Source organism: Rhinoderma darwinii, chromosome 9, assembly GCF_050947455.1.
Source record: "Rhinoderma darwinii isolate aRhiDar2 chromosome 9, aRhiDar2.hap1, whole genome shotgun sequence".
Taxonomy (NCBI): domain Eukaryota; kingdom Metazoa; phylum Chordata; class Amphibia; order Anura; family Rhinodermatidae; genus Rhinoderma; species Rhinoderma darwinii.
The window spans coordinates 74,388,120-74,415,408 of NC_134695.1; the positions used below are offsets into that span (position 1 = coordinate 74,388,120).

General features: G+C 45.7%; 1 protein-coding gene across 1 annotated transcript in view; it reads left to right on the top strand.

Annotated features, from left to right (window-relative positions):
- SCUBE2 (signal peptide, CUB domain and EGF like domain containing 2) overlaps positions 1-22,396 on the top strand; it is a 74,506-nt gene extending 52,110 nt beyond the window's left edge. Inside the window, exons 11-23 of the mRNA XM_075838178.1 lie at positions 647-769; positions 2,968-3,084; positions 5,920-5,991; positions 7,124-7,222; positions 8,210-8,350; positions 8,592-8,795; positions 13,912-14,082; positions 15,503-15,670; positions 16,973-17,134; positions 18,533-18,730; positions 20,567-20,719; positions 20,960-21,039; positions 21,193-22,396. Of these exons, the coding sequence (XP_075694293.1) occupies positions 647-769; positions 2,968-3,084; positions 5,920-5,991; positions 7,124-7,222; positions 8,210-8,350; positions 8,592-8,795; positions 13,912-14,082; positions 15,503-15,670; positions 16,973-17,134; positions 18,533-18,730; positions 20,567-20,719; positions 20,960-21,039; positions 21,193-21,345 (1,841 nt within the window). The 3' untranslated portion in view covers positions 21,346-22,396. The remainder of the gene's footprint in view (positions 1-646; positions 770-2,967; positions 3,085-5,919; positions 5,992-7,123; positions 7,223-8,209; positions 8,351-8,591; positions 8,796-13,911; positions 14,083-15,502; positions 15,671-16,972; positions 17,135-18,532; positions 18,731-20,566; positions 20,720-20,959; positions 21,040-21,192) is intronic.
- The last annotated feature ends 4,893 nt before the right edge of the window (positions 22,397-27,289 follow it).

The following is a 27,289-nucleotide window of genomic DNA, read 5'->3' on the forward strand; positions in this document are numbered from 1 at the left end:
GTAACCGCAGTAGACTTTTGTGGTGCGGCGTCCAAACCACCGTGAAATTATAAAACGCCAAAAATACCGTTTCCTAATGCCAAGTGGTTCCTTGTGGTACGGAAAACCTCACAGCAATTTATTCAGCCATTTGTTGGCAGCTGGAAAATTCTGGGGTATGTGAAAATATTCCTTGTTGACGGAGCTGAGCGATGTGTCCGCTCCAGAGCCGCGCAGACTTAGCCCGAAATATTCAGCAAACCCTCCAAAACACTTGTGTGGAAACTTGGCGCCAATTACATGACAGACGAGACCCTTCGTTTAAAGGGGAACATTATATATTATTACCCGGCGTGTCCTCTGCATCCAAACATGTCCGTACTGGTAACCAGAGACCATTTTTTTTTTTATTGTTTAAAATGGGAACTACAGACTAGTGGAAGGAGCAGAGTCCCCAGCGTCACAGAGTATTTCAGGAGAGTGTGCTGATCTTGTGCGAGGTCACAGACTAGTGGAAGGAGCAGAGTCCCCAGCATCACAGAGTATTTCAGGAGAGTGTGCTGATCTTGTGCGAGTTCACAGACTAGTGGAAGGAGCGGGGTTCTCATTAGCACAGAGTATTTCAGGAGAAGCGTGCTGACCCAATGTTTTCCTCCCTCTTTTCTAGATGTGAATGAATGTAGCATCAATAACGGGGGCTGTGAACACACGTGTGTGAATACAGCGGGCGATTATTACTGCCAGTGCGCCCCCCGCTTCAAGTTACACTGGAACCGCAAGGACTGTGTGGGTAAGAGGCCTCCGCGACCATCCTCCTCATCCTCCGGACGTGTCCTGTCTGTCACCCGCATTAGTAATGGGTTTCTTCATAAATGGGAAATTATTTCTTTAAAAAAACAGGAGATACTTCATGTGTGACCGCTCTTCCCCTTCCATGTTGCGTGTTTCACGTGTGACCGCTCTTCCCCTTCCATGTTGCGTGTTTCACGTGTGACCGCTCTTCCCCTTCCATGTTGCGTGTTTCACGTGTGACCGCTCTTCCCCTTCCATGTTGCGTGTTTCACGTGTGACCGCTCTTCCCCTTCCATGTTGCGTGTTTCACGTGTGACCGCTCTTCCCCTTCCATGTTGCGTGTTTCACGTGTGACCGCTCTTCCCCTTCCATGTTGCGTGTTTCACGTGTGACCGCTCTTCCCCTTCCATGTTGCGTGTTTCATGGTTGACCGCTCTTCCCCTTCCATGTTGCGTGTTTCATGATTGACCGCTCTTCCCCTTCCATGTTGCGTGTCTCACGTGTGACCGCACTTCCCCTTACATGTTGCGTGTTTCACGTGTGACCGCTCTTCCCCTTCCATGTTGCGTGTTTCACGTGTGACCGCTCTTCCCCTTCCATGTTGCGTGTCTCATGTGTGACCGCTCTTCCCCTTCCATGTTGCGTGTTTCATGTGTGTGACCGCTCTTCCCCTTCCATGTTGCGTGTCTCATGTGTGACCGCTCCTCCCCTTCCATGTTGCGTGTCTCATGTGTGACCGCTCCTCCCCTTCCATGTTGCGTGTCTCATGTGTGACCGCTCTTCCCCTTCCATGTTGCGTGTTTCATGTGTGTGACCGCTCTTCCCCTTCCATGTTGCGTGTCTCATGTGTGACCGCTCTTCCCCTTCCATGTTGCGTGTCTCATGTGTGACCGCTCTTCCCCTTCCATGTTGCGTGTTTCATGTGTGACCGCTCCTCCCCTTCCATGTTGCGTGTCTCATGTGTGACCGCTCTTCCCCTTCCATGTTGCGTGTTTCATGTGTGTGACCGCTCTTCCCCTTCCATGTTGCGTGTCTCATGTGTGACCGCTCTTCCCCTTCCATGTTGCGTGTTTCATGTGTGACCGCTCTTCCCCTTCCATGTTGTGTGTCTCATGTGTGACCGCTCTTCCCCTTCCATGTTGCGTGTCTCATGTGTGACCGCTCTTCCCCTTCCATGTTGCGTGTTTCATGTGTGACCGCTCTTCCCCTTCCATGTTGCGTGTTTCATGTATGTTCCAATAGACTGTGTGCTCCATGACCCGTCATTAATGCTGTCCTGCGCTCCATACTCACTTGTCTCATCCGCCTGCAGAGGGCGCTGGCAGTCACATGTACAGCCGACATTTTACAGAAGTCGCAGAGCGCGGTGTCCGTAGATTCCGTAAACGGGTTAAGATTCTACTGAGCCCATAAATTCCTGGGCTGACACCAGGTCGCTGCAGAATAGGCGTCTATAGAATAAAATAGATTTTCCTTACCCGTCAGCGCTGCATTGCCGCCTTGTGCTGCCGCGTCCGGTGCAAGATATCAGCAAAGGCTTTTTACATCCGTGTTCGAGACGATCACAAGTTCTCCGAACTCCTCACAAACCGACAATCAGGGACAGGAACGAGTTATTTGTGCCGGATCCGGTGTCGGTTCAGTTCTGACCACTGTTATTGTGATATTGATTATGAGCTCCGCTGTATCCGGTGTCCCCGGCCTCTGCAGGCGAGATTAACCGCGCATAAACCATCAACCTCGCGCCTTTACTCATTTTACTGACACCTTCATGTAAACACAACATTGTATTCTGATGTTTCCTGCGGCTGCTGCTGGCGGTGAGCGACTGCGGAGGTTTATTATTACACTGATGAGCAGATAACCGTAGACCAGGGGCCGCGCGCTCCCAAATCTAAGGACGATGATGTCACTTTTTCATTTTATTATTATTATGTTTATTTCTTTATTGTTATTTTTAGGGTTTGATTTTATATTTTATTTTTTTATTTACGAACTTTATTATTATTATTATTATAATTAATAAGACATTTACAATCTTTCAGTTCTTCCATAGTGTTTGCAGTTATGTCATTATTTTACGGGTATAATGTTGTGCTTAATCTCTAGTGTCTTTGGGGGTAGAAGGAGAAGGTAACGTTTGATTCCCCAATATTGTACGTTTCCTATTTGGACTTGTGCTTTTATCTTGCGCAGAGGTGGAGAGCCTCATGCCGGACTCTGCGCCCCATAAAGCCATTCTACAATGTATTAAGAATGGTGGAAGCGAGCGCTGCCTCATAAACTGCCCGTACCACATCTACAATGTTCCTGGTAAGTCGCACATCTCCCCTTCCCCAGTGACCACTGTGTACCCGTCATGTCCTAGGCAGACAGCTTAGAGCAGCTCTGGAGTATCAGCTAGGCTGTTTCCATAACTCCCATTATTATATTTAAATTAAGTGGAGTAAGTATTTAAACACAAAGTCATAAAAACAATCTCCTGGTGGAGTCACTGTGTACATACATTACATTACTTATCCTGTACTAATCCTGAGTTACATCCTGTATTATACTGCAGAGCTGCACTCACTATTCTGCTGGTGGAGTCACTGTGTACATACATTACATTACTTATCCTGTACTGATCCTGAGTTACATCCTGTATTATACTCCAGAGCTGCACTCACTATTCTGGTGGTGGAGTCACTGAGTACATACATTACATTACTTATCCTGTACTGATCCTGAGTTACATCCTGTATTATACTCCAGAGCAGCACTCACTATTCTGCTGATGGAGTCACTGTGTACATACATTACATTACTTATCCTGTACTGATCCTGATTTATATCCTGTATTATACTCCAGAGCTGCACTCACTATTCTGCTGGTAGAGTCACTGTGTACATACATTACATTACTTATCCTGTACTGATCCTGAGTTACATCCTGTATTATACTCCAGAGCTGCACTCACTATTCTGCTGGTGGAGTCACTGTGTACATACATTACATTACTTATCCTGTACTGATCCTGAGTTACATCCTGTATTATACTCCAGAGCTGCACTCACTATTCTGGTGGTGGAGTCACTGTGTACATACATTACATTACTTATCCTGTACTGATCCTGAGTTACATCCTGTATTATACTCCAGAGCTGCACTCACTATTCTGCTGGTGGAGTCACTGTGTACATATATTACTTATCCTGTACTGATCCTGAGTTACATCCTGTATTATACTGCAGAGCTGCACTCACTATTCTGCTGGTGGAGTCACTGTGTACATATATTACTTATCCTGTACTGATCCTGAGTTACATCCTGTATTATACTCCAGAGCTGCACTCACTATTCTGCTGGTGGAGTCACTGTGTACATACATTACATTACTTATCCTGTACTGATCCTGAGTTACATCCTGTATTATACTCCAGAGCTGCACTCACTATTCTGGTGGTGGAGTCACTGTGTACATACATTACATTACTTATCCTGTACTGATCCTGAGTTACATCCTGTATTATACTCCAGAGCTGCACTCACTATTCTGCTGGTGGAGTCACTGTGTACATATATTACTTATCCTGTACTGATCCTGAGTTACATCCTGTATTATACTGCAGAGCTGCACTCACTATTCTGCTGGTGGAGTCACTGTGTACATATATTACTTATCCTGTACTGATCCTGAGTTACATCCTGTATTATACTCCAGAGCTGCACTCACTATTCTGCTGGTGGAGTCACTGTGTACATACATTACATTACTTATCCTGTACTGATCCTGAGTTACATCCTGTATTATACTCCAGAGCTGCACTCACTATTCTGGTGGTGGAGTCACTGTGTACATACATTACATTACTAATCCTGTACTGATCCAGAGTTATATCCTGTATTATACTCCAGAGCTGCACTCACTATTCTGCTGGTGGAGTCACTGTGTACATACATTACATTACTTATCCTGTACTGATCCTGAGTTATATCCTGTATTATACTCCAGAGCTTCACTCACTATTCTGCTGGTGGAGTCACTGTGTACATACATTACATTACTTATCCTGTACTGATCCTGAGTTATATCCTGTATTATACTCCAGAGCTGCACTTACTATTCTGCTGGTGTAGTCACTGTGTACATACATTACATTACTTATGCTGTACTGATCCTGAGTTACATCCTGTATTATACGCCAGAGCTGCACTCACTATTCTGCTGGTGGAGTCACTGTATACATACATTACATTACTTATCCTGTATTATACTCCAGAGCAGCACTCACTATTCTGCTGGTGGAGTCACTGTGTACATACATTACATTACTTATCCTGTACTGATCCTGAGTTACATCCTGTATTATACTCCAGAGCTGCACTCACTATTCTGCTGGTGGAGTCACTGTGTACATACATTACTTATCCTGTACTGATCCTGAGTTACATCCTGTATTATACTGCAGAGCTGCACTCACTATTCTGCTGGTGGAGTCACTGTGTACATACATTACATTACTTATCCTGTACTGATCCTGAGTTATATCCTGTATTATACTCCAGAGCTGCACTCACTATTCTGCTGGTGGTGTCACTGTGTACATACATTACATTACTTATCCTGTACTGATCCTGAGTTATATCCTGTATTATACTCCAGAGCTGCACTCACTGTTCTACTGATGGAGTCACTGTGTACATACATTACATTACTTATCCTGTACTGATCCTGAGTTATATCCTGTGTTATACTCCAGAGCTGCACTCACTGTTCTACTGATGGAGTCACTGTGTACGTAAATTACATTACTTATCCTGAGGTACAGCTTGTATTATACTTCAGAGCTGAACTCACAATTCTGCTGGTTTTTGTTAGAAACGGTCAGAAAGCTTGTGGACAGACACCCCCTAACAGCTTAGCTGAGGTTCTATATTGCCGAGGACAGTTTGTTTTTCCTACATCAGATTATTGTACAGATCTTGTTGTGAATATTATACTTTCCAGCATTGAAATCACCAGAGGCAGCTATGAGCAGACACTGAACAAGCAGGGAATGCTGTAAGATTCATCTCTGAAGCTGCAGAATTGTGAGTGCAGCTCTGTCTCGTGTCACTGTGCAACTTTAATTGTTACATAATTGTAGTTTTTTTTTCCCTGTTAGGTATACAGGATTCTTATACAGTCACCTGCGGTAAAGCGAAACACCCGAGGGGTAACGAAACACTGATTTCAGGTAACTGGACCCTGTAATTCTATCATTGCTTGTATGTATAGATCCGCATCGCTGTATGTGCAATAATAAGCAGAATATATTATTACATTTACCATATGATATTCATTTATTTGAACCCCCCCCCCCCCCCCACCCCCGCAGAGCATTGCTCTGAGATTATAATTTTTTCTTATTTTCTGGTTTAAAAATATGTTTCTCAGATTTGTTGGTTTAACTTAATTACAAAGTGCAAGATACTTCTAAGGAAGCCACCGCCCTGCCCCCTCCCGGGGATCAGCCACAACCAGTCATCTGAAGCCTCCTACACGATACGGAAGGATAGAAATCACAGGTGTCCGGGCCCCTGCAGCAGACAATATGCCGCTCTATAGTCTAGAAATAAATGGTTACCGAGCGGCTCCACCCAAAATCTCCAAAAATGTAAATCCTCGAGACGTCGTGTTCTGTCAAGTTGTCAGAATTTCTGTTCAGCCGTCTCTCGTTTTTATCTAATTTTGGTCATTGTGCCCAATAGCAAACTTTTCAATAACCCCCCCCCAGAGCATTTACCAACTCCATGTAAAAGTTACGTTGGCTGTACACCTACCTTGGTCGACTATCGTGATGGCCGACAGCCGACATCAGTCTGGCAAAAATGTGATTGGATGAAAGATTTTGCCCGTGGTCAACCGAAACTTACTGTATATGTTAAAATCGGCTGAAGTTTTAAAAAAAACGGGACTTCCTGATTGGGCGGTTTACTGTTGTGTTGAGGGTGGAATCGTTCATACAAACAATCCCATGGACGATTGATCGCCCGCTTTCCGGCTGATCAAAGTCCTATGTGTGTGGCAGCTTTAGAGTCAGGGCACACTTGCGGCCCCCAGCACGGTCTGACGATGATCTACTGTGTCCCAGAGATCTACTTTATTACATACTGTGCAGGCAAGACCCCAAAATAGATTCTGACCCCAGGAGGAAACAAAACCTTTTAGGAAATGTACAGGAGCAAAATAATTCTAGGAAAGAGAAGGCAAACAATGGAACCTCCTGATGGAAATCTCCTCACTAGCAGAACATATAATATTCAATTCTAGCGTGACGGCGACACAATGTTTCATTCTAGTTCTTCTGCTGTTCCTTCCCCTTCTAGACACGGTGAGAGTCAGCGCAACGTTCAAGCTGAATGACGGCGTGTGCAGAGTGAAGAGGACGGACCTGCACCAGGGCCTCGCTCCGCACAAGACGTCCGGTATGAACGCGCCCGCAAAGATTTCATTATTATTTGGGAGAGAAATTGCAGCAATTTCCAAGTTATACTTTTTGTCGTCGGCACGTCACGGTCTGTGTCTGGGGAAAGTTGTGTGACAACCAACATGGCTGCCATTCCAGCTCCTGCCGTGATTAATATCCAGCTTTTCCAGAAGGACCAGGCAGATTTGCGTTTCAGGACTCGTGGAAAGCTGGGTGACAACTTCTGTAATGGCAGTGTGACTTGTGACCCAGCTTTCCCAGACACAGATATAACTAAGAAACAGCTGAAGGGTTTGTGCACACAGGGCGGACATGCTGCGTGAAAGTGAGCAGCGCATCCCAACTACAACCCGCAGGGAATTTCAGCCCAAAAAAACTGCACTAAATTTAGGTGCGTATTTTTGTTCGAAATATCGGCTGTGGAAAATAGTTGTAATAGCGACGCGTCCCTCTGTCCTCTGTGCAGCCCGGCCCCCTGTGAGCTGCAGCCCATGTGACCCCATGGGGAAAACCCGCAACAGAAGTGCAACGAATCCGCCAAGTGTGAACATGCCCTAATAGCGGTTTTAAACATCTTGATTGATTGATTTCCGCCGCTGCTTTTAGAAAGCTGCACTATTATCAGCTCAGTATATATATAATATACCATCCTGAGCCTCCCCGGGGAGGTATATAGTGGCTTTGGATGTACTTTGGCCAACAATAAAGGGTTCTATTTTAATGACACGATGTTATAATTGTTATTATCGTTATACCATACACATAACCGCGCACTTTCTAGGATGGAAATCCAACATAAAAACACCGCAATAAGCAGAATCGGAGACACTGGAGTCCGAGCCGTCTGTAATAAGAAGCGCAGATAACGGAGGGGATGAGAATAAATGGGGGTTAGATTGTTACATTGTATCCAGGCTCTTTTATCTTCGCATCATGTGACATTCCCGCGTCTGCCGCTTCTCTTTCATCTCCTCTTTCCGCGCAGAGAGACAATCCCACGTCTATGAAAGCTTCTCCTTCATCAATATAACGTGCAAGAGACGGCCCAGCGGACGCAAGACATCGGCCAAGGAGACTCTTATAACTGCTCAGTTTGAGCTGGACATAAACCAGAAGGAGGTGACAGGTTGGTTCGATCAGATACGTGGCGGGAGTTTTCATACCGCGCTTCTTCTTTCCTGGCTCTTCCCGCTTCTGTGTCTCGATCACAAGTATCTCCTGTTTTGTATTCTGTGTTGGGAAATATGACGGGTGACGGTTCTCGGCACCAGGTCCAGCGTTGTAACAAGGACCCATAATGCAACACTGACCTGTCTAGAGTGTCAAAACTTATGCAACGCCCTTCTATTTTTTTTTGCCTATTTCAGAGACCTGCAGTCTCGGCTGCGTGCGCGGCAAAGCGGAAAAAAGACTGCGCAAGACCATCAGAACCCTGCGGAAAGCCATCGGCAAGGACCATTTTCACGTCCGACTGTCCGGAAAGGACTTTGAGGTCTCTAAAAAAATGCCCCGATCGCCAGAAAACCAGGAGACGTGCGGAACCGGACAAATACGCGTGGACAACCGATGCGGTAAGCACCATCACAGCGACACTGCGTTCTTATCATCAGATGACTTTTGGGGGTCATTGTCCGTTTTGGTTGGCGGTTGTTATTGTATGTGGCGAGCATTAGAGCGCACGGCTCGTACTAGCTGAGGATTGTAAATAACCACCCCCCCACCCCCGGCTCTCCACATTGTCTGTCACGGCAGCCCTGGCGTGTAAACGTTTTCAAGCCCCTCGGCCGAGGTGACGCTAATTCGGTGTGACAGGCCTTCTGCAGGCGCTTTGTTCCTGAGAGGTAATTACAAGGCGATCGTGCAGCGCGGCTTCCATAATCCGCCAAGGATTTCAGACCCTCATTGAGATAACATCTGACCCTTATCCCGAACACCTTGTAGTCACGGTCGTTTGTCATCCGGGCGTTTGACACGTAAATGGGCCGCAAAGAAAATATCCTTAGAAGCCGCCGAGAAATTCAAGTTAAGTAAATAGATTGTATCAAGTTGAAGTCCGTCTACCAAGCGTTCCGCAGTCTCGCCGTCTGCCTCTAGTCACAGTAATGGATAGCAGGACGCCAGCGAGGCTCCGATATACCGGCCGCCATAGACATGTATCCTGCAGCCGCCACATTCATCACTGCAGTCCGATCAATCACAAACTCCGTGCCCGGAACACCATTTCTATCCATGTTTATCCTGGTCCTACCAGAACTCGCCTAACTGGGAGGCGTTTATAACTCTGTTCATCCTGAGGACCCGGTTCATGAATAGAATGCCAGAACTACAGTGAAAACTGACACACAAGCAGAGCAATAAGAGAGCCAGAGCAGGGACGTGAATTTATACGTCATTCAGGGTCTATAAAAAGTGGGGTCACAACCCCAGGAGTGTTGTAATGCAACAGAAATATCCAAGGTCATTATAGTGGGTGAATTAAACCGATGAAGATAATGGAAATCAATTATCAAGTTAATATTTATAGAAACTTCTCCTGTAAAGAGGTTTATGATTTATTGGACCCCCTTTAACCATAATGGGTTTGCTTTACAGTGAGGGAGCTATAGAACAGCGCCCCCAGTGGTCACATAATAAAAAAATTTCCTGGTATATTGTGATTTACACATTACTATCGTTACTTCAAACAACCAGACATCTGTAGTGTCGTCGTCCCCCCCCCCCCTCCTCCGATGCTTTTCCTCGAGGTTATTTACCGTTGTCAGATTTGTAGACAAAGATCCGGCCCCTCGTGTTGTGACTGAAGAGACTGCGAGATACGAGCGGGACAAAAATAACACGAAGCTCAGTCAACAGCCAAAACCGGCAGAATTTACTACAGTAGCGCCCCCTCCTGGCAAATATACATTTTCACTTGCATTTTTTCATGGAGCCCCCCAGATCTAATTACCCAGCCCCCTAAATATTTGGGTGCTATATAAAGGTGGAAAGTGGAACCGAAACATTGTGAGTTGTGCAACCCCAACCAATCAGGACCCGGCTGTGGGAGTCACGCTACCGGGTATCTGGATATGAGACGTCCGATAATCTGGAAAACAAAGGATTTCTGTGTCACCTGCTAATCCGGCATCTACATTACTGGGGTACGGCAGGTCAGCAGGAATTCTGGCCTATCAGACGCTGTCGTTTCATAATTATACACATCGTCCGTTAATAACCGGATATTTCGGGCACTGCGTTCTGTTACACTATAAATTTGTCGCCATGACACCTCACGCCCCGGCCGAGGACGATGCGTTTTTTTGCAGCGCATTTAGAGGGATTAAGATTTAAATCCCCGGACAAAACTCCTCGGCGGAGCCTGTGCACCGCGCAAACCGCTAAGTCTAAATTGTGCCGATGATGCGAGTATCTGTTTTGCGCCAAAACTTTTGGAGGGAGCCGATCTGACCTCGAGTTCACATCCAACAACTGTGAGACCAATAGGGGATTCTTTCTGCGGCATTAGATACTTAAAGGACACAATGTCTGAATGGAGGTGCCTTTAAATGTCTTTGTGGCCACTAATCCGGCGCGCCCCCTGCGGGGCCCCACTTTACATCACAAAAGCCCCAGAGTATTAAACACCAGCTGCGCGGAGATCCCCGAATCCGCTCTTAATGGTCGCTGGAGACTCACAAAAGACCCTACTATGAAAATGAAGTCTGCCGAAGCCAATTGCTCCCATTGTCCAGGGCCAAAGACGAAGGGAATTAGAATTCTTGATTTTTTAATACCCTGAGTCAATAGGGGTCTGAAGTGCAGCACTGGAGGCGTCCCCTGCCATCGAGTCCTATCAGGAGCCTCGGATAAATATCACCGTATGCACGCTCGGACCTTAAGTTCAAGAACCGACGTTCAGTCCTCGGCCAGTTGCATAATTTCTGGCGCCCCCCCCCTTCCCTTCCCCCATTGTTTATATAATGGCGTCTATTAAACGTGGAGTGAAATAAAACGTATCCTCGGATTTCACAAGACTTTACGGGAATCCCGAGCGCCGGGTCAGAACGCCGGATCCTGACAGCTGAGCCGAGGCAGATCCTGCAGCTCAAGAGTTACCAAAGGAAGGACGGTTTACACCTGGTCTGCATCAAGACCGAAGCCAAGATTATGTGTATGTTATGAAATGTGCAGCGTACGCAGATGTAGCAGAGCCGATTGTCATTTTAACTGTTTGGAGCAGCTTCTTTTGTGCACCGTGATCCCGGAGTACAGATGTGACCTGCAGTCCTATGTAACACCACAGATAACACAGTGATAACTCTCTCAGTACAGATAATGTAGTAGATGTTACCTGCAGTCCTATGTAACACCACAGATAACACAGTGATAACTCTCTGATTACAGATAATGTATTAGTGTTACCTGCAGTCCTATGTAACACCACAGATAACACAGTGATAACTCTCTGATTACAGATAATGTATTAGTGTTACCTGCAGTCCTATGTAACACCACAGATAACACAGTGATAACTCTCTGAGTACAGATAATGTATTAGTGTTACCTGCAGTCCTATGTAACACCACAGATAACACAGTGATAACTCTCTCAGTACAGATAATGTAGTAGATGTTACCTGCAGTCCTATGTAACACCACAGATAACACAGTGATAACTCTCTGATTACAGATAATGTATTAGTGTTACCTGCAGTCCTATGTAACACCACAGATAACACAGTGATAACTCTCTGATTACAGATAATGTATTAGTGTTACCTGCAGTCCTATGTAACACCACAGATAACACAGTGATAACTCTCTGAGTACAGATAATGTATTAGTGTTACCTGCAGTCCTATGTAACACCACAGATAACACAGTGATAACTCTCTCAGTACAGATAATGTAGTAGATGTTACCTGCAGTCCTATGTAACACCACAGATAACACAGTGATAACTCTCTGATTACAGATAATGTATTAGTGTTACCTGCAGTCCTATGTAACACCACAGATAACACAGTGATAACTCTCTGATTACAGATAATGTAGTAGATGTTACCTGCAGTCCTATGTAACACCACAGATAACACAGTGATAACTCTCTGATTACAGATAATGTATTAGTGTTACCTGCAGTCCTATGTAACACCACAGATAACACAGTGATAACTCTCTGATTACAGATAATGTATTAGTGTTACCTGCAGTCCTATGTAACACCACAGATAACACAGTGATAACTCTCTGAGTACAGATAATGTAGTAGATGTTACCTGCAGTCCTATGTAACACCACAGATAACACAGTGATAACTCCCTGATTACAGATAATGTATTAGTGTTACCTGCAGTCCTATGTAACACCACAGATAACACACAGTGAGTACAGATAATGTAGTAGTGTTACCTGCAGTCCTATGTAACACCACAGATAACACAGTGATAACTCTCTGATTACAGATAATGTAGTAGATGTTACCTGCAGTCCTATGTAACACCACATATAACACACAGTGAGTACAGAATTCAGTAGATGTTACCTGCAGTCCTATGTAACACCAGTGATAACTCTGAGTACAAATAATGTAGTCGATGTTACCTGCAGTCCTATGTAATACAATGGATCCCAGTGACTTACAATGGGATCTGTTGGGGTTTTGTTTTGACAGAAAGATTAGCGCTGTCTCCGATGCGAGTGTGAACAGAGCCTTAAAAATGTGACGTTGTGCAGGTTTTTAGGCCTCCATTAACTCTTTACATCCAGGATACCTCAGGTCACAGGATACATTGCAGTTCCTGGGTGTCTGGATGTTATCGGCACTTACTCACGCCTGACCCCCCTGCCGACTCTACAGACGTAACAATGTCACTTTACATTATCTGATTGTCCCCTAAATGCTCCGATTCATTGTAACAGAAACTATTTCAGAGCATGACACACGGATTCAAAGAACACCAGGGAGAATCCGTGTCATGCTCTGAAATAGTTTCTGTTACAATGAATCGGAGTGTCATGCTCCGCCCCCTCAGGCAGCACACAAAGCAGGACGCAGTGGGTCATCTTTCCCCAGAATGTTCCTTTTAAGCCATTTATGAATCCAAATATTATGGACACTCACCAGCAGTCATTTTGGACAGTGGTTTTACATAGGACTGCTGAGGGTGGATCCTCGAAGACCATGTGGACAGCACACTTATAATAAACCATGTATTCTCCATACTACTGACAATGCTCAGAGGTTCTGTGCCCGGATGCACCTCATGTTACCTCCCAGGCACCAAGTCTATATAGTTCTACACGGTTACTCTTTTCCCTCTCTCCTTGTGCTCTGTCTGTAAGTGTCAGTCTTTACTGCTATTCTGGTATTCTATTCATGAACCAGAATGAACAGTGCTGAAGACCGATCCCAAATAGGGTAATGTACCAGAGCTGCACTCACAATTCTGCTGGTTGTTATTGGAAACAGTCAGCAAGCCTGTGTGGCAGTCACTCCTCCTAAGCGCTTAGCTGAGCTACTATGATGCAAAAGGGGCTTCATTAGGGTCTGTTTAAATTTCCATCTTCTCTGCAAAAAAAAAGTTTCGACTCCACGGGAGAATTTCACTTTATTGCACTTTAAACTGCTTGTTTTGCTTGCACCCGGTCAGACCTCGCCTCGCTCCGGCCACCATTAACCAGCGCGGTTTTCTCCTCTTTCTATCAGCTAGCTGCCGTGCCGGAACGTACTACGACGAGGACAAGGAGCAGTGTGTTTTATGCCCACACGGAACGTATCAGAGCGAGGAAGGGCAGATAGTCTGTGAAATCTGCCCCGACCCCGACAACCAAGACAACCCAAAGCTTGCAGGCGCTCGAGACCTATCTGAGTGTGGAGGTAAAAGACGCCGGCCTGAGACTAGGAGCAAATCTAAGGAAAAGCTCCACTGACCGCACTTCATGGGTTAAATCTCCATAGACTGTAAATACTTTGCTTTACTTATATTGATCTTAAGTCGCATGATGCCTTCTACTCCAATCACATCCAGAGCTGCATTGAGAATTCCGGTCTCCTGTGAGCTCCCAGGCTGCAGGGCTTCAAGTCTCTTCGCCCCCTGCTAATTCAGTGTCTTTACAGTGTGTATCCCACAATGCAGTTCAGCAGAATACAGAGCATTATGGGAATTGAGTTCAACTGTGTGGATGTGTGTCTCACACTCATTGCAAATGGGTTCTAAGAGGCAGTCAGCAGGGTTGTGAATGCAGCTCTGGATGTGACTAGAGTAATAGACACAATGTGTAGAAGATCAGTAAAGTGATTGCAAAAATAGTTAAAGAGTTTCCACTAAAGGGGGAGGGGGTGCGGGACATGAAGCGGACATGTAAGGCTCTGTTCACATCTGCGTTGCAGATTCCGTCATATTTGATGGGAAGAAAAGCACAGCATACAACGCGATTCTATCCGTAAAAAGGACGGACACCACGACACAACCCGACGGACCTTGTTATGTCAACCGTGTCCACCGTGCGACAAATCCAGCACTCGGTCATTTCGGTTTTTCTGCTTCTATGACCAAACAGAAAAATGCAAATGACGACGCAGGTGTGAACTGAGCCGGAGGGATCGGGCTGTAGCCCAGTGTCTTGTAAGGATTTAGGCTGAAGCTCCACCCACTGGATAATGATGGCGAAATGTCGCAAAATAATCTGCGAATCAATGAAATACTCCGGCTGTTCTAAAATATAAAAGACTGTAGGATCCAGAATAGACCAATCACCCGAGAGGGGCCCATAATGTCCGGGAGAGGGGCCCATAATGTCCGGGAGAGGGGCCCATAATGTCCGGGAGAGGGGCCCATAATGTCCGGGAGAGGGGCCCATAATGTCCGGGAGAGGGGCCCATAATGTCCGGGAGAGGGGCCCATAATGTCCGGGAGAGGGGCCCATAATGTCCGGGAGAGGGGCCCATAATGTCCGGGAGAGGGGCCCATGTTCTATTATTTTTAGTTAATTGTTGTTTTTTTTTTAAATATTCTTATTTTTTGTCGTGTTTATTACTTTAAACTGCAATAACGTGAAATTCCTCGCCCTCTGGGCAAATAAATGTTTTTAATCAGAGCCGTTATCAGCGGCAAAATGTGAGAAATTTACTGTGACGCCGCGGGAATGTAGTCGTGTCATGTGAGGCCGCGGGAATTTAGTCGTGTCATGTCAGCTGATGTAACGTCGCCATCTAGTGGTGGTATGTGATACTGCGGGAGTAGCAGCCAGGGAATATTCAGTGTTGTAAACCTGTCCCCCCTTTTCCTGACATTCAGGTTTGTGTCCAGCGGGTGAATTCTCCTTGGATGGTTTTCGGCCTTGTGATCCGTGTCCAATCGGGACGTACCAGCTGGAATCTGGGCGCACGTCTTGTTTTTCCTGCGGCGGAGGACTAACAACGAAACACAGCGGTGCCTCGTCTTTTCACAACTGCGAAACTAGAGGTGACTATCAGACCGGGCAACAGGCTAAGGATTCTGGGATGGGAAGTGTTAAATGTGCCGTATTTCCAGAGGTCATCAAATAACAGAAACACTCTGTGAAGTACGCCAGCTTTACCAGGGGGTTTCATCTGTTTATTAACAATGTTTGCAGGCTTCAGTGCTGAAATCTCCCAGCATTCCCTGCTTGTTCAGTATTTTCACAGAGTGTACTCTGGGTATTTGCATTCTGGGAAGTGTTGTCTTTAGAGCAGGTACCGTGCAGTCATCTGACGTATGAACTGCCCCCCAGCATTATAGAAGCAAAGCTAGACTGTTAAAGGTGTCTGTCCACAAGCTTGCTGACTGTTTCCAATAAGGTTTTCCTTTTTTCTGGAGTATAATACAGGATATAACTCAGGATCAGTACAGGATAAGTAATGTAATGTATGTACACAGTGACTCCACCAGCAGAATAGTGAGTGCAGCTCTGGAGTATAATACAGGATATAACTCAGGATCAGTACAGGATAAGTAATGTAATGTATGTACACAGTGACTCCACCAGCAGAATAGTGAGTGCAGCTCTGGAGTATAATACAGGATATAACTCAGGATCAGTACAGGATAAGTAATGTAATGTATGTACACAGTGACTCCACCAGCAGAATAGTGAGTGCAGCTCTGGAGTATAATACAGGATATAACTCAGGATCAGTACAGGATAAGTAATGTAATGTATGTACACAGTGACTCCACCAGCAGAATAGTGAGTGCAGCTTGGAGTATAATACAGGATGTAACTCAGGATCAGTACAGGATAAGTAATGTAATGTATGTACACAGTGACTCCACCAGCAGAATAGTGAGTGCAGCTCTGGAGTATAATACAGGATGTAACTCAGGATCAGTACAGGATAAGTAATGTAATGTATGTACACAGTGACTCCACCAGCAGAATAGTGAGTGCAGCTCTGGAGTATAATACAGGATGTAACTCAGGATCAGTACAGGGTAAGTAATATAATGTATGTACACAGTGACTCCACCAGCAGAATAGTGAGTGCAGCTCTGCAGTATAATACAGGATGTAACTCAGGATCAGTACAGGATAAGTAATGTATGTACATAGTGACTCCACCAGCAGAATAGTGAGTGCAGCTCTGGAGTATAATACAGGATAAGTAATGCAATATATGTAGACCGTGACGCTGCAGTTTATGGAGATTTATTCTGTAATGTGGATCAGATAGACATTGATATCAATTTTCCAGGCTCCGTGACGTTATTAACCCGACTCGTGTTTCCTTCCCTTGGTTCTTGCAGTTCAGTGCTCACCGGGACATTTATACAACACGACGACGCACAGATGCATCCGATGCTCGATAGGAACTTATCAGCCGGAGTTTGGACAGAATTTTTGCATTTCCTGCCCGGGGAACACCAGCACTGACTTTGACGGATCCACCAACATCACGCAGTGTAAAAGTGAGTGACCTGTTCACACATGAGAATTCGGCCTTCACCACGTAACACAAACCCAGAGTAACTGCAGATGAAAAAATAGCCTAAAATCTGCTCCAGCTCCAGCTCTATAAGGTTAATTGGCATTCAGGATTCTGGGAAAGCTGGATGACTGTTCCTGTGGAGGCTGTAATGGTGGCCATATTGGTTATCATCTTATGGTTACCGGGCATTGGTTGAGTGGTATAAAAAAATCCCCTCAATCAGAATAGTCAGTGGGGGAGGGTTTATGTTTCTTACTGTGCGCAGCGGAGGAGGATTAGTCAGCGACTGGTGTTCTATGGCTGCATGTGACGGGGTTAAGCACCTAGATGGCAGGCGGCTGTGATATTTGGCACCCTGTATCCCGGGCGGCCGCTGTTTTCCATCACTTTGCAGAAACGCAGTGTAACACGATGGAGGGCGGTTATTCTGGAGGGTTCCGTGTGCCGCGCCCGGCCAGCACGCGTCCTCGTCACCGCACCCGTCACGTTGGCAGCTGGAAGGTTTATACTACAGACACTTAAGACTTGGAATAAATCTTTATTGATACAACGTATTATAAACGGACGACGAGCCAAGTCTGAGATCCCATGTAAAGTGAGATCCGATGTCAGCGCAGAACACGGGACACGTAGAACCGGCCGTAGACGCCCCTCCCCCGATCACACAGTCCCTATGTTTTCATTAGGGTAGAAACCCATCTAGCGCCCCCTGTCTGAGCACGGTGCGGCTGAAAACTGCCGTCTACCTGCAAAAACCGCAACGATTTACGGTGAAACCATTTGTTGTTGCCGTTTTTACCGCATGGTGGACGCACCTCGGCCGCGTGGGGGCTCTTCGTGTTTTTCCACTCAACATTGTCTGAAATCAACATTTCTAAATGATACAAATTTCTGATCACAGTAAAAATGAGTGCGACCAAAATGTGAAATTACTCACGTTCTCTAAAAATAATTGTGTCATTCAATTCCTTACTCTTCTCAAGATCTCTGCTTGTGGTCAGTGAATGAGAACATTCTTGTTTACTACCGGAAGCTGAGGGTTTGTTACAATTGTATCCAGTCTAGACAATCATGTGAGCTAAACACTGTAACAGCACAAATCTCCCTCCTGTCCTGAAAGTTTGTTACAATGTATCAGGCTGTTGTCTAGATTGGAAACAATTGTAGCAAACCCTCAGCTGTGAGAAGTATTAGGGCATTTATAAAAGGACGTAGTGGGAAATGTGTAAGATCCAAGTAAACCAGCGGAAATGTCGATGACACCGCGCTGATCCAAGTGATCACCTGTCAGGAATTGTCCTGTGACCGCCAGTGCGTTTTCATCACCTGTTTTGTCGCCATCGCGTCCGGTCCAACGTGTCCTCTCTTCTGTTTTCAGACCGGCAGTGCGGGGGGGAGCTGGGGAATTTTTCCGGTTACATCGAATCTCCCAATTACCCTGGAAATTACCCCGCAAATACGGAGTGTACATGGAACATCACCCCTCCCCCCAAGAGGCGGATTCTCATCGTGGTACCAGAAATTTTCCTACCGATAGAAGACGAATGTGGAGATTACCTGGTGATGAGGAAGAGCCGTAAGTGTCTGGTGACGTGGTTACAGCGCCCCCTATCTGGTGATGTGGTTACAGCGCCCCCTATCTGGTGGTGTGGTTACAGCGCCCCCTATCTCGTGATGTGGTTACAGCGCCCCCTATCTGGTGGTGTGGTTACAGCGCCCCCTATCTCGTGATGTGGTTACAGCGCCCCCTATCTGGTGATGTGGTTACAGCGCCCCCTATCTGGTGACGTGGTTACAGCGCCCCCTATCTGGTGATGTGGTTACAGCGCCCCCTATCTGGTGATGTGGTTACAGCGCCCCCTATCTGGTGATGTGGTTACAGCGCCCCCTATCTCGTGATGTGGTTACAGCGCCACCTATCTGGTGATGTGGTTACAGCGCCCCCTATCTGGTGATGTGGTTACAGCGCCCCCTATCTGGTGATGTGGTTACAGCGCCCCCTATCTGGTGATGTGGTTACAGCGCCCCCTATCTGGTGATGTGGTTACAGCGCCCCCTATCTGGTGATGTGGTTACAGCGCCCCCTATCTGGTGATGTGGTTACAGCGCCCCCTATCTGGTGGTGTGGTTACAGCGCCCACTATCTGGTGACGTGGTTACAGCGCCCCCTATCTGGTGACGTGGTTACAGCGCCCCCTATCTCGTGATGTGGTTACAGCGCCCCCTATCTGGTGATGTGGTTACAGCGCCCCCCTATCTGGTGATGTGGTTACAGCGCCCCCTATCTGGTGATGTGGTTACAGCGCCCCCTATCTGGTGATGTGGTTACAGCGCCCCCTATCTGGTGATGTGGTTACAGCGCCCACTATCTGGTGATGTGGTTACAGCGCCCACTATCTGGTGGTGTGGTTACAGCGCCCACTATCTGGTGACGTGGTTACAGCGCCCACTATCTGGTGACGTGGTTACAGCGCCCCCTATCTGGTGATGTGGTTACAGCGCCCACTATCTGGTGGTGTGGTTACAGTGCCCACTATCTGGTGACGTGGTTACAGCGCCCCCTATCTGGTGATGTGGTTACAGCGCCCCCTATCTGGTGGTGTGGTTACAGCGCCCCCTATCTGGTGACGTGGTTACAGCGCCCCCTATCTGGTGATGTGGTTACAGCGCCCCCTATCCGGTGGTGTGGTTACAGCGCCCCCTATCTGGTGACGTGGTTACAGCGCCCCCTATCTGATAAGGTTTAGGTTCTGTTCACATGGGTTGCATTTCCTGCGGATAACAATCTGTTCCAGATATCGCGGGGAATTGTCTTTGATTTGGTAAAGATTATCAGCCGGATTTGCTGCTGCGAAGAGGGAAATAAAATAAAAAATGTCCAGACTCCCCTTCATTGGCGCTCCCGTAGCGATGCATCGTTGCCCCCCTGTCCGGCCTCCTGGAACGATATTTTTCCCCATGTGACTGTTGCAGCCTGAAGCGTTATCCCAGGAGGCCGGCAGCACCAGACGGAGCAATGACGCATCGCGATGGGAGGGGTGTCCGGTCTTTTTTGAATTTTGACAATTTTTTTGCATTTTTCCCGAGCGCGCGGACGCGGTTTGTTCGCATCTCACCCATTTTGCCGCTGCTGTAATACGCTGCAGATTTTCGACCCTCAATACGGATGGAAAATCTGCGGCAATTTCACTCAATGTGAACGTAGTCTTAGGGTGAGACCGCAGGTAGCCACACGCCGACATGCGGTTTTTAAATTGATTGTTATTGGCCGCGTGATTTTGTTGGTTTCCTCCCACGTCTCAGCCGCCCGCCTGGCATTACCCTCCGAGAAGCTGAGGAATCTTTTCATTTGTTTAATAATTAACCACAAATCAGTAACCGATGGAAACGTCGTCCTTTATTTCTTGTGAAGATTCTTCCAATTCGGTGACCACGTACGAGACTTGTCAGACCTACGAGCGCCCGATCGCCTTCACCTCGCGGTCCAAGAAGCTCTGGATACAGTTCCGGTCTAACGAGGGCAACAGCGCCAAAGGCTTCCAGGTTCCTTATGTCACATACGATGGTAAGAACAGAAGCCGTGCCGGATAATGCCGATTAACCCCTTCTCTCCAGCGCTGCGGTCACCTCCTCCCGACGAGACTATAACCTGCGCCACGGTCTGCCCCTCCCCCCCCCCCCCCCGACAAGGCTTCAATGTCCTCACCCCTTGTACATGACCGGACTTCCTCCTAGATTGTAAGCTCCTGAGGTCCGGACTCTTGCATCTCGTCTATGATGTTTAACAATTTTTTTTTTATCACAGAAGATTATCAGGAGCTCATAGAGGACATCGTCCGAGACGGGAGATTATACGCCTCAGAAAACCACCAGGAGATATTGAAGGTAAGGGGTCCTCATTGTATAATGGTCCTAAAAAACGGGGAGTCCTAAATACTGGGCAGGGGGGCCGGGCGCTGCAGGGAGACAGAACGTCCCGCCGCCATCTTGGATTTGGCTGTTAATCTGCTCCTTCTGTCCCGTCCGTGTCTTCCGCAGGATAAGAAGCTGATTAAGGCGCTGTTTGACGTCCTCGCGCACCCTCAGAACTATTTCAAATACACGGCTCAAGAATCGAGGGAAATGTTTCCGAAATCATTCATCAGACTTCTGCGCGCCAAAGTCTCCAGGTTCCTGCGACCTTATAAATAACGCGTGACCAGGAGACGACGTACCCCGGTCTGATATAACCGCCGCTGTGATCCAGCCTGAGCTCCTTCTTCTAGGGAAGGGATTTTATTTGAACTTTTTTTTTGGCCATAATCCGATGACGTCTCTCATCTCGCACTCATGAAATGTCTCCTCCTCAGGGAGCAGTTGTTGGTTTTCCTCACAGGATTATAGAATGATCAGTCTTTGTTTATCCATTGACGATCCATCAGCCGCCATATTTTATGGTGAAATTTAGTCATTTCGACCAGGACAACGTTTTTTCAAATTATCATGAACATCTGAGACGTCTGAACTTGTTGGACTTTCTTTATATTCATGAGAAGAAACGATGCGATTCATCACTGAAAGAATCAAATAAGTTACTATTGGGCTTGTAGTGTCAGGCTGAGGCGCTAAAGGTGTAAGGTAATCAATATCTGCACTGCATATGGACTGTACCATCAGGCCTTAATTATTCTGGACCATGTAGGACACACAGGCTACGTCCAGCAGATATCAACACTAAACAACATGCATTTCATGGGCTCGCTGGCAGCTGACTGACATTGAGATGAAAATTTATTCAATCCTATTTCTTAACCCTCATGGGTGGACCATGTCTTGGAAAACAAAATTGTTACCTTGGACACAACAATTTCTAGGCCTCAAATATCACTGAACTTTTTGTAGAAGTAAAATGTGCTTTATATAATGAGATTAAAAAGGCAAATGGTCAGGGACCTGTTATCCAGGAGGTCAGGGACTTACAGTGCTGGACACTGAGATGGACTCCAAGTATTGGACTGGACTGTTGGGGGAGGGGGGGGTCTTTGGAGAGTTTTGGACTGAGGTTTATCACACTGGTTCTGCAGAGCATTGCGACTTCTGCAGAGGACGCGCCCTTTCATGTATTTGGCTGTAAATGTTGTACAGAGTTTTTCCGCACTATAAATATACAACGTATACTCTTTACAAGAGTACGGACGGCCGCAGTGTCATAGTTTATTGGGATATTAAGAGAATATTTTTTTAGTTTTGTGGATTAATAAAAGCGCTTATTCACCGTAACGCAGTCTGGACCCCGTAATATACCGTGGGGGGGGGGGGGGGGTCCTGCTCCATGTGGGACAAACGTGGAGGGTCCTTTACTTTACACTGAGCACAGGTAACAAAGGTATGTGAGTTATATGCAGGAATTTCCTGTCTGTATCTGTTTTGGGAAAAGCTGGGTGACCACCATTATGCATTGACACCCAGCTTTCCAAGAGTCCTGAATGGCAAAGATGTGAGCACAGCAGTCAATCCTCGATGAATAGAAATCCCTCAGTCGTCCTCTTTGGTCTTGGTTATCTTTGTTTCTAAGAACGTTCGGCACAATCTATATCATCTGCATCTGACAAATCTTAGTTATACAGCGACATGAGAATGGGAAATGTATCACAGAATAATTAGACAGATTTGCCATTCAGGATATTCGGAAAGCTGAGTAACAACCCCAATTGGAGCGGCAGTGTATATATTGATTGTCACCCAGCTTTCCCAGAAACGGATATAACTTACTAATAGCTGAATAGATTTTATTAACAACTTGACAGAACAAATGACTCGAGGACTTCGATTTATTATGGATTTTTCTTTATGATTTTTAACAAAAGTCTCCAGGGCAACGGAAAATAACGCAACGTGAGCGGCTTCTCCGTGTTAGGAAGAAACGTGTAATGTCCAAGGTCAGCAGAGAAGGAATCGCAGCGCCTCATCTATTACGTGGTGAATACCAGGATCACGTGGAGCGTCCAGAGCGTTAAACCGTTCATCACGCGACTCGTTCTTAAAGGGATTCACCACAATCTCCATTGAGCAGCGGCGCCTTCGCTTTGTTCCTAATCCGCAACACTCAAGTGGGTATTCCTATCGCAGACATTTATGGCATGTCCACAGGATATATCATGACGCTCTGATACGGACGCGGTCGAGCGCGCTTGGGACTACCCCTTTAAATGGGACTGTGTTGCAATTTCTGACCCATCGTCTGTTAGAAAGTATCACTGCTTCAGAAAAAATAGAAAGGCTGTGACTTCTTCATTTCAGGCATTGGTTGGGACCAAACTTCCAGCGATCACGCATATTATAGGAATCCCCCTTTAATCACCGTACAGTGAACGTCCGCCCTTTAACATCAGTTTAATTATTTTTTTTATGTTAACAGGTTGCAAATTCTGCGCTGATGATAGCGGACAGAGCTTTATTTCTCTGTAAGAAAGCTCCAAATCCCCAGCAAAACATATAATTATGACAATTCTGCCTGGCTCCAGCCACCACTAGGGGGAGCTCACTGATGGATTACTACAGATTTTTTATTGATGTCAATGGAAGCTGTATAAATCTGCATGTAGTGAGCTCCCCCTAGTGTTGGCTGACAGAAATTCATCATGTAACCCTATGGCTGTGTGAAGGGATTTGGAGCTCCGTATTGGGGGAAAAAAGGAGCTCTGCCCCGTATAAATATTTATTATGATATTAATCAGCACAGAATGTTTAATTTGAAATAGGGTTCAATAGTGACTATTAACTTTAGTATATCAGCTGTCTGTCTGCAGTTATTCAAACAGATTATTTGTTGAAGGTAGCACAGAGTATTTAAGGAGAGTATTTGTGTGACGGCATGACTTGTCCCCTCATATGGTGCTCAGTGCTCCACGCTGAGGTCCTGGATCCCTTCCCTTGTTCTCCTCGGTTTCCTTCCACATTAAAATATTGATGGGTTATTTGTCTGTGGAACAAGCCGCGGAGAGAGGCTGAGATAGGAAGAGTAGATTGTGAGCTCCTGAGGACAGGGATGTGAGTGGATACAGCTATATATGCAGAGCTGTGGAATACTTTATATAAATAATAGAAAATGAGGTTAATGTGCCAGGGGCCGTGTCCTGATGTGAGGAGGGGGAGGGAGTCACAGATCCATAATAATCGTATAAATCATGATCATCTGTGAACAACAATCCTCTGTCGCCATCTTGTGGTAGTGTAGAGAATAACATGGTGACCATGCAGACATTCACTGCACTATACTGAACAGCAGAGGTATAATACTGTCAAATGATTACTATGTAAAGACTTTTTACAGCACAGTTAGAGTCTGTTCACACAGCAAACAAAAAAATGGGTGTAAAACACGGAGCTGTTTTCAAGGAAAAACGGCCTCTGGTTTTCAGCCGCATCAAGCGTTTTTTGATGGGTTTTTTTTACCGAAGTTTTTGGAGCTGTTCTTCTATTGAGACAACGAAAAACAGATCCAAAAACGGCTCAAGAAGTGACAGGCACTTCTTTTTTATGGGGCGTTTTTTTTATGCGCCGCTTTTCCCTTTGTTTGGAGGCATTCAGCCTTTGTATTTTTAGCCGTTGTTTGGGGGGTTTACGGCCCGAAAAACGGCCGAAAATAAGCTGTGTGAACATACCCTTATAATAGTGTCACATTCATGCCTGACGCCAGCATCCCCCACACAGCCGGAGTCAGTTTGCATTTAATAAGAAATGTAATAATATGGGATGTTTCAGAGCCAGTGAAATGTTCATCTCTTTTAAACTAGAGCACAGCAGTAAATAATGGCGGGGGCTTCCTGAGTTACAGTCTGTATTATACTCCAGAGCTGCACTCACTATTCTGCTGGTGGAGTCACTGTGTACATACATTACATTACTTATCCTGTACTGATCCGGAGTTACATCCTGTATTATACTCCAGAGCTGCACTCACTATTCTGCTGGAGTCACTGTGTACATACATTACATTACTTATCCTGTACTGATCCTGAGTTATATCCTGTATTATACTCCAGAGCTGCACTCACTATTCTGCTGGTGGAGTCACTATGTACATACATTACATTACTTATCCTGTACTGATCCTGAGTTATATCCTGTATTATACTCCAGAGCTGCACTCACTATTCTGCTGGTGGAGTCACTGTGTACATACATTACATTACTTATCCTGTACTGATCCGGAGTTACATCCTGTATTATTCTCCAGAGCTGCACTCACTATTCTGCTGGTGGAGTCACTGTGTACATACATTACATTACTTATCCTGTACTGATCCTGAGTTATATCCTGTATTATACTCCAGAGCTGCACTCACTATTCTGCTGGTGGAGTCACTATGTACATACATTACATTACTTATCCTGTACTGATCCTGAGTTACATCCTGTATTATACTCCAGAGCTGCACTCACTATTCTGCTGGTGGAGTCACTGTGTACATACATTACATTACTGATCCTGAGTTATATCCTGTATTATACTCCAGAGCTGCACTCACTATTCTGCTGGTGGAGTCACTGTGTACATACATTACATTACTTATCCTGTACTGATCCTGAGTTACATCCTGTATTATACTCCAGAGCTGCACTCACTATTCTGCTGGTGGAGTCACTGTGTACATACATTACATTACTTATCCTGTACTGATCCTGAGTTACATCCTGTATTATACTCCAGAGCTGCACTCACTATTCTGCTGGTGGAGTCACTGTGTACATACATGATATTACTTATCCTGTACTGATCCTGAGTTATATCCTGTATAATACTCCAGAGCTGCACTCACTATTCTGCTGGTGGAGTCACTGTGTACATACATGACATTACTTATCCTGTACTTATCCTGAGTTACATCCTGTATTATACTCCAGAGCTGCACTCACTATTCTGCTGGTGGAGTCACTGTGTACATACATTACTTATCCTGTACTGATCCTGAGTTACATCCTGTATTATACTCCAGAGCTGCACTCACTATTCTGCTGGTGGAGTCACTGTGTACATACATTACATTACTAATCCTGTACTGATCCTGAGTTATATCCTGTATTATACTCCAGAGCTGCACTCACTATTCTGCTGGTGGAGTCACTGTGTACATATATTACATTACTTATCCTGTACTGATCCTGAGTTACATCCTGTATTATACTCCAGAGCTGCACTCACTATTCTGCTGGTGGAGTTACTGTGTACATACATTACATTACTTATCCTGTACTGATCCTGAGTTATATCCTGTATTATACTCCAGAGCTGCACTCACTATTCTGCTGGTGGAGTCACTGTGTACATACATGACATTACTTATCCTGAGTTATATCCTGTATTATACTCCAGAGCTGCACTCACTATTCTGCTGGTGGAGTCACTGTGTACATACATTACATTACTTATCCTGTACTGATCCTGAGTTATATCCTGTATTATACTCCTGAGCTGCACTCACTATTCTGCTGGTGGAGTCACTGTGTACATACATGACATTACTTATCCTGAGTTATATCCTGTATTATACTCCAGAGCTGCACTCACTATTCTGCTGGTGGAGTCACTGTGTACATACATGACATTACTTATCCTGAGTTATATCCTGTATTATACTCCAGAGCTGCACTCACTATTCTGCTGGTGGAGTCACTATGTACATACATTACATTACTTATCCTGTACTGATCCTGAGTTACAGCCAGTATTATACTCCAGAGCTGCACTCACTATTCTGCTGGTGGAGTCACTGTGTACATACATTACATTACTTATCCTGTACTGATCCTGAGTTACATCCTGTATTACACTCCAGAGCTGCACTCATTATTCTGCTGGTGGAGTCACTGTGTACATACATTACATTACTTATCCTGTACTGATCCTGAGTTACATCCTGTATTATACTCCAGAGCTGCACTCACTATTCTGCTGGTGGAGTCACTGTGTACATACATTACAGAACTTATCCTGTACTGATCATGAGTTACATCCTGTATTATACTCCAGAGCTGCACTCACTATTCTGCTGGAGGAGTCACTGTGTACATACATTACTTATCCTGTACTGATCCTGAGTTACATCCTGTATTATACTCCAGAGCTGCACTCACTATTCTGCTGGTGGAGTCA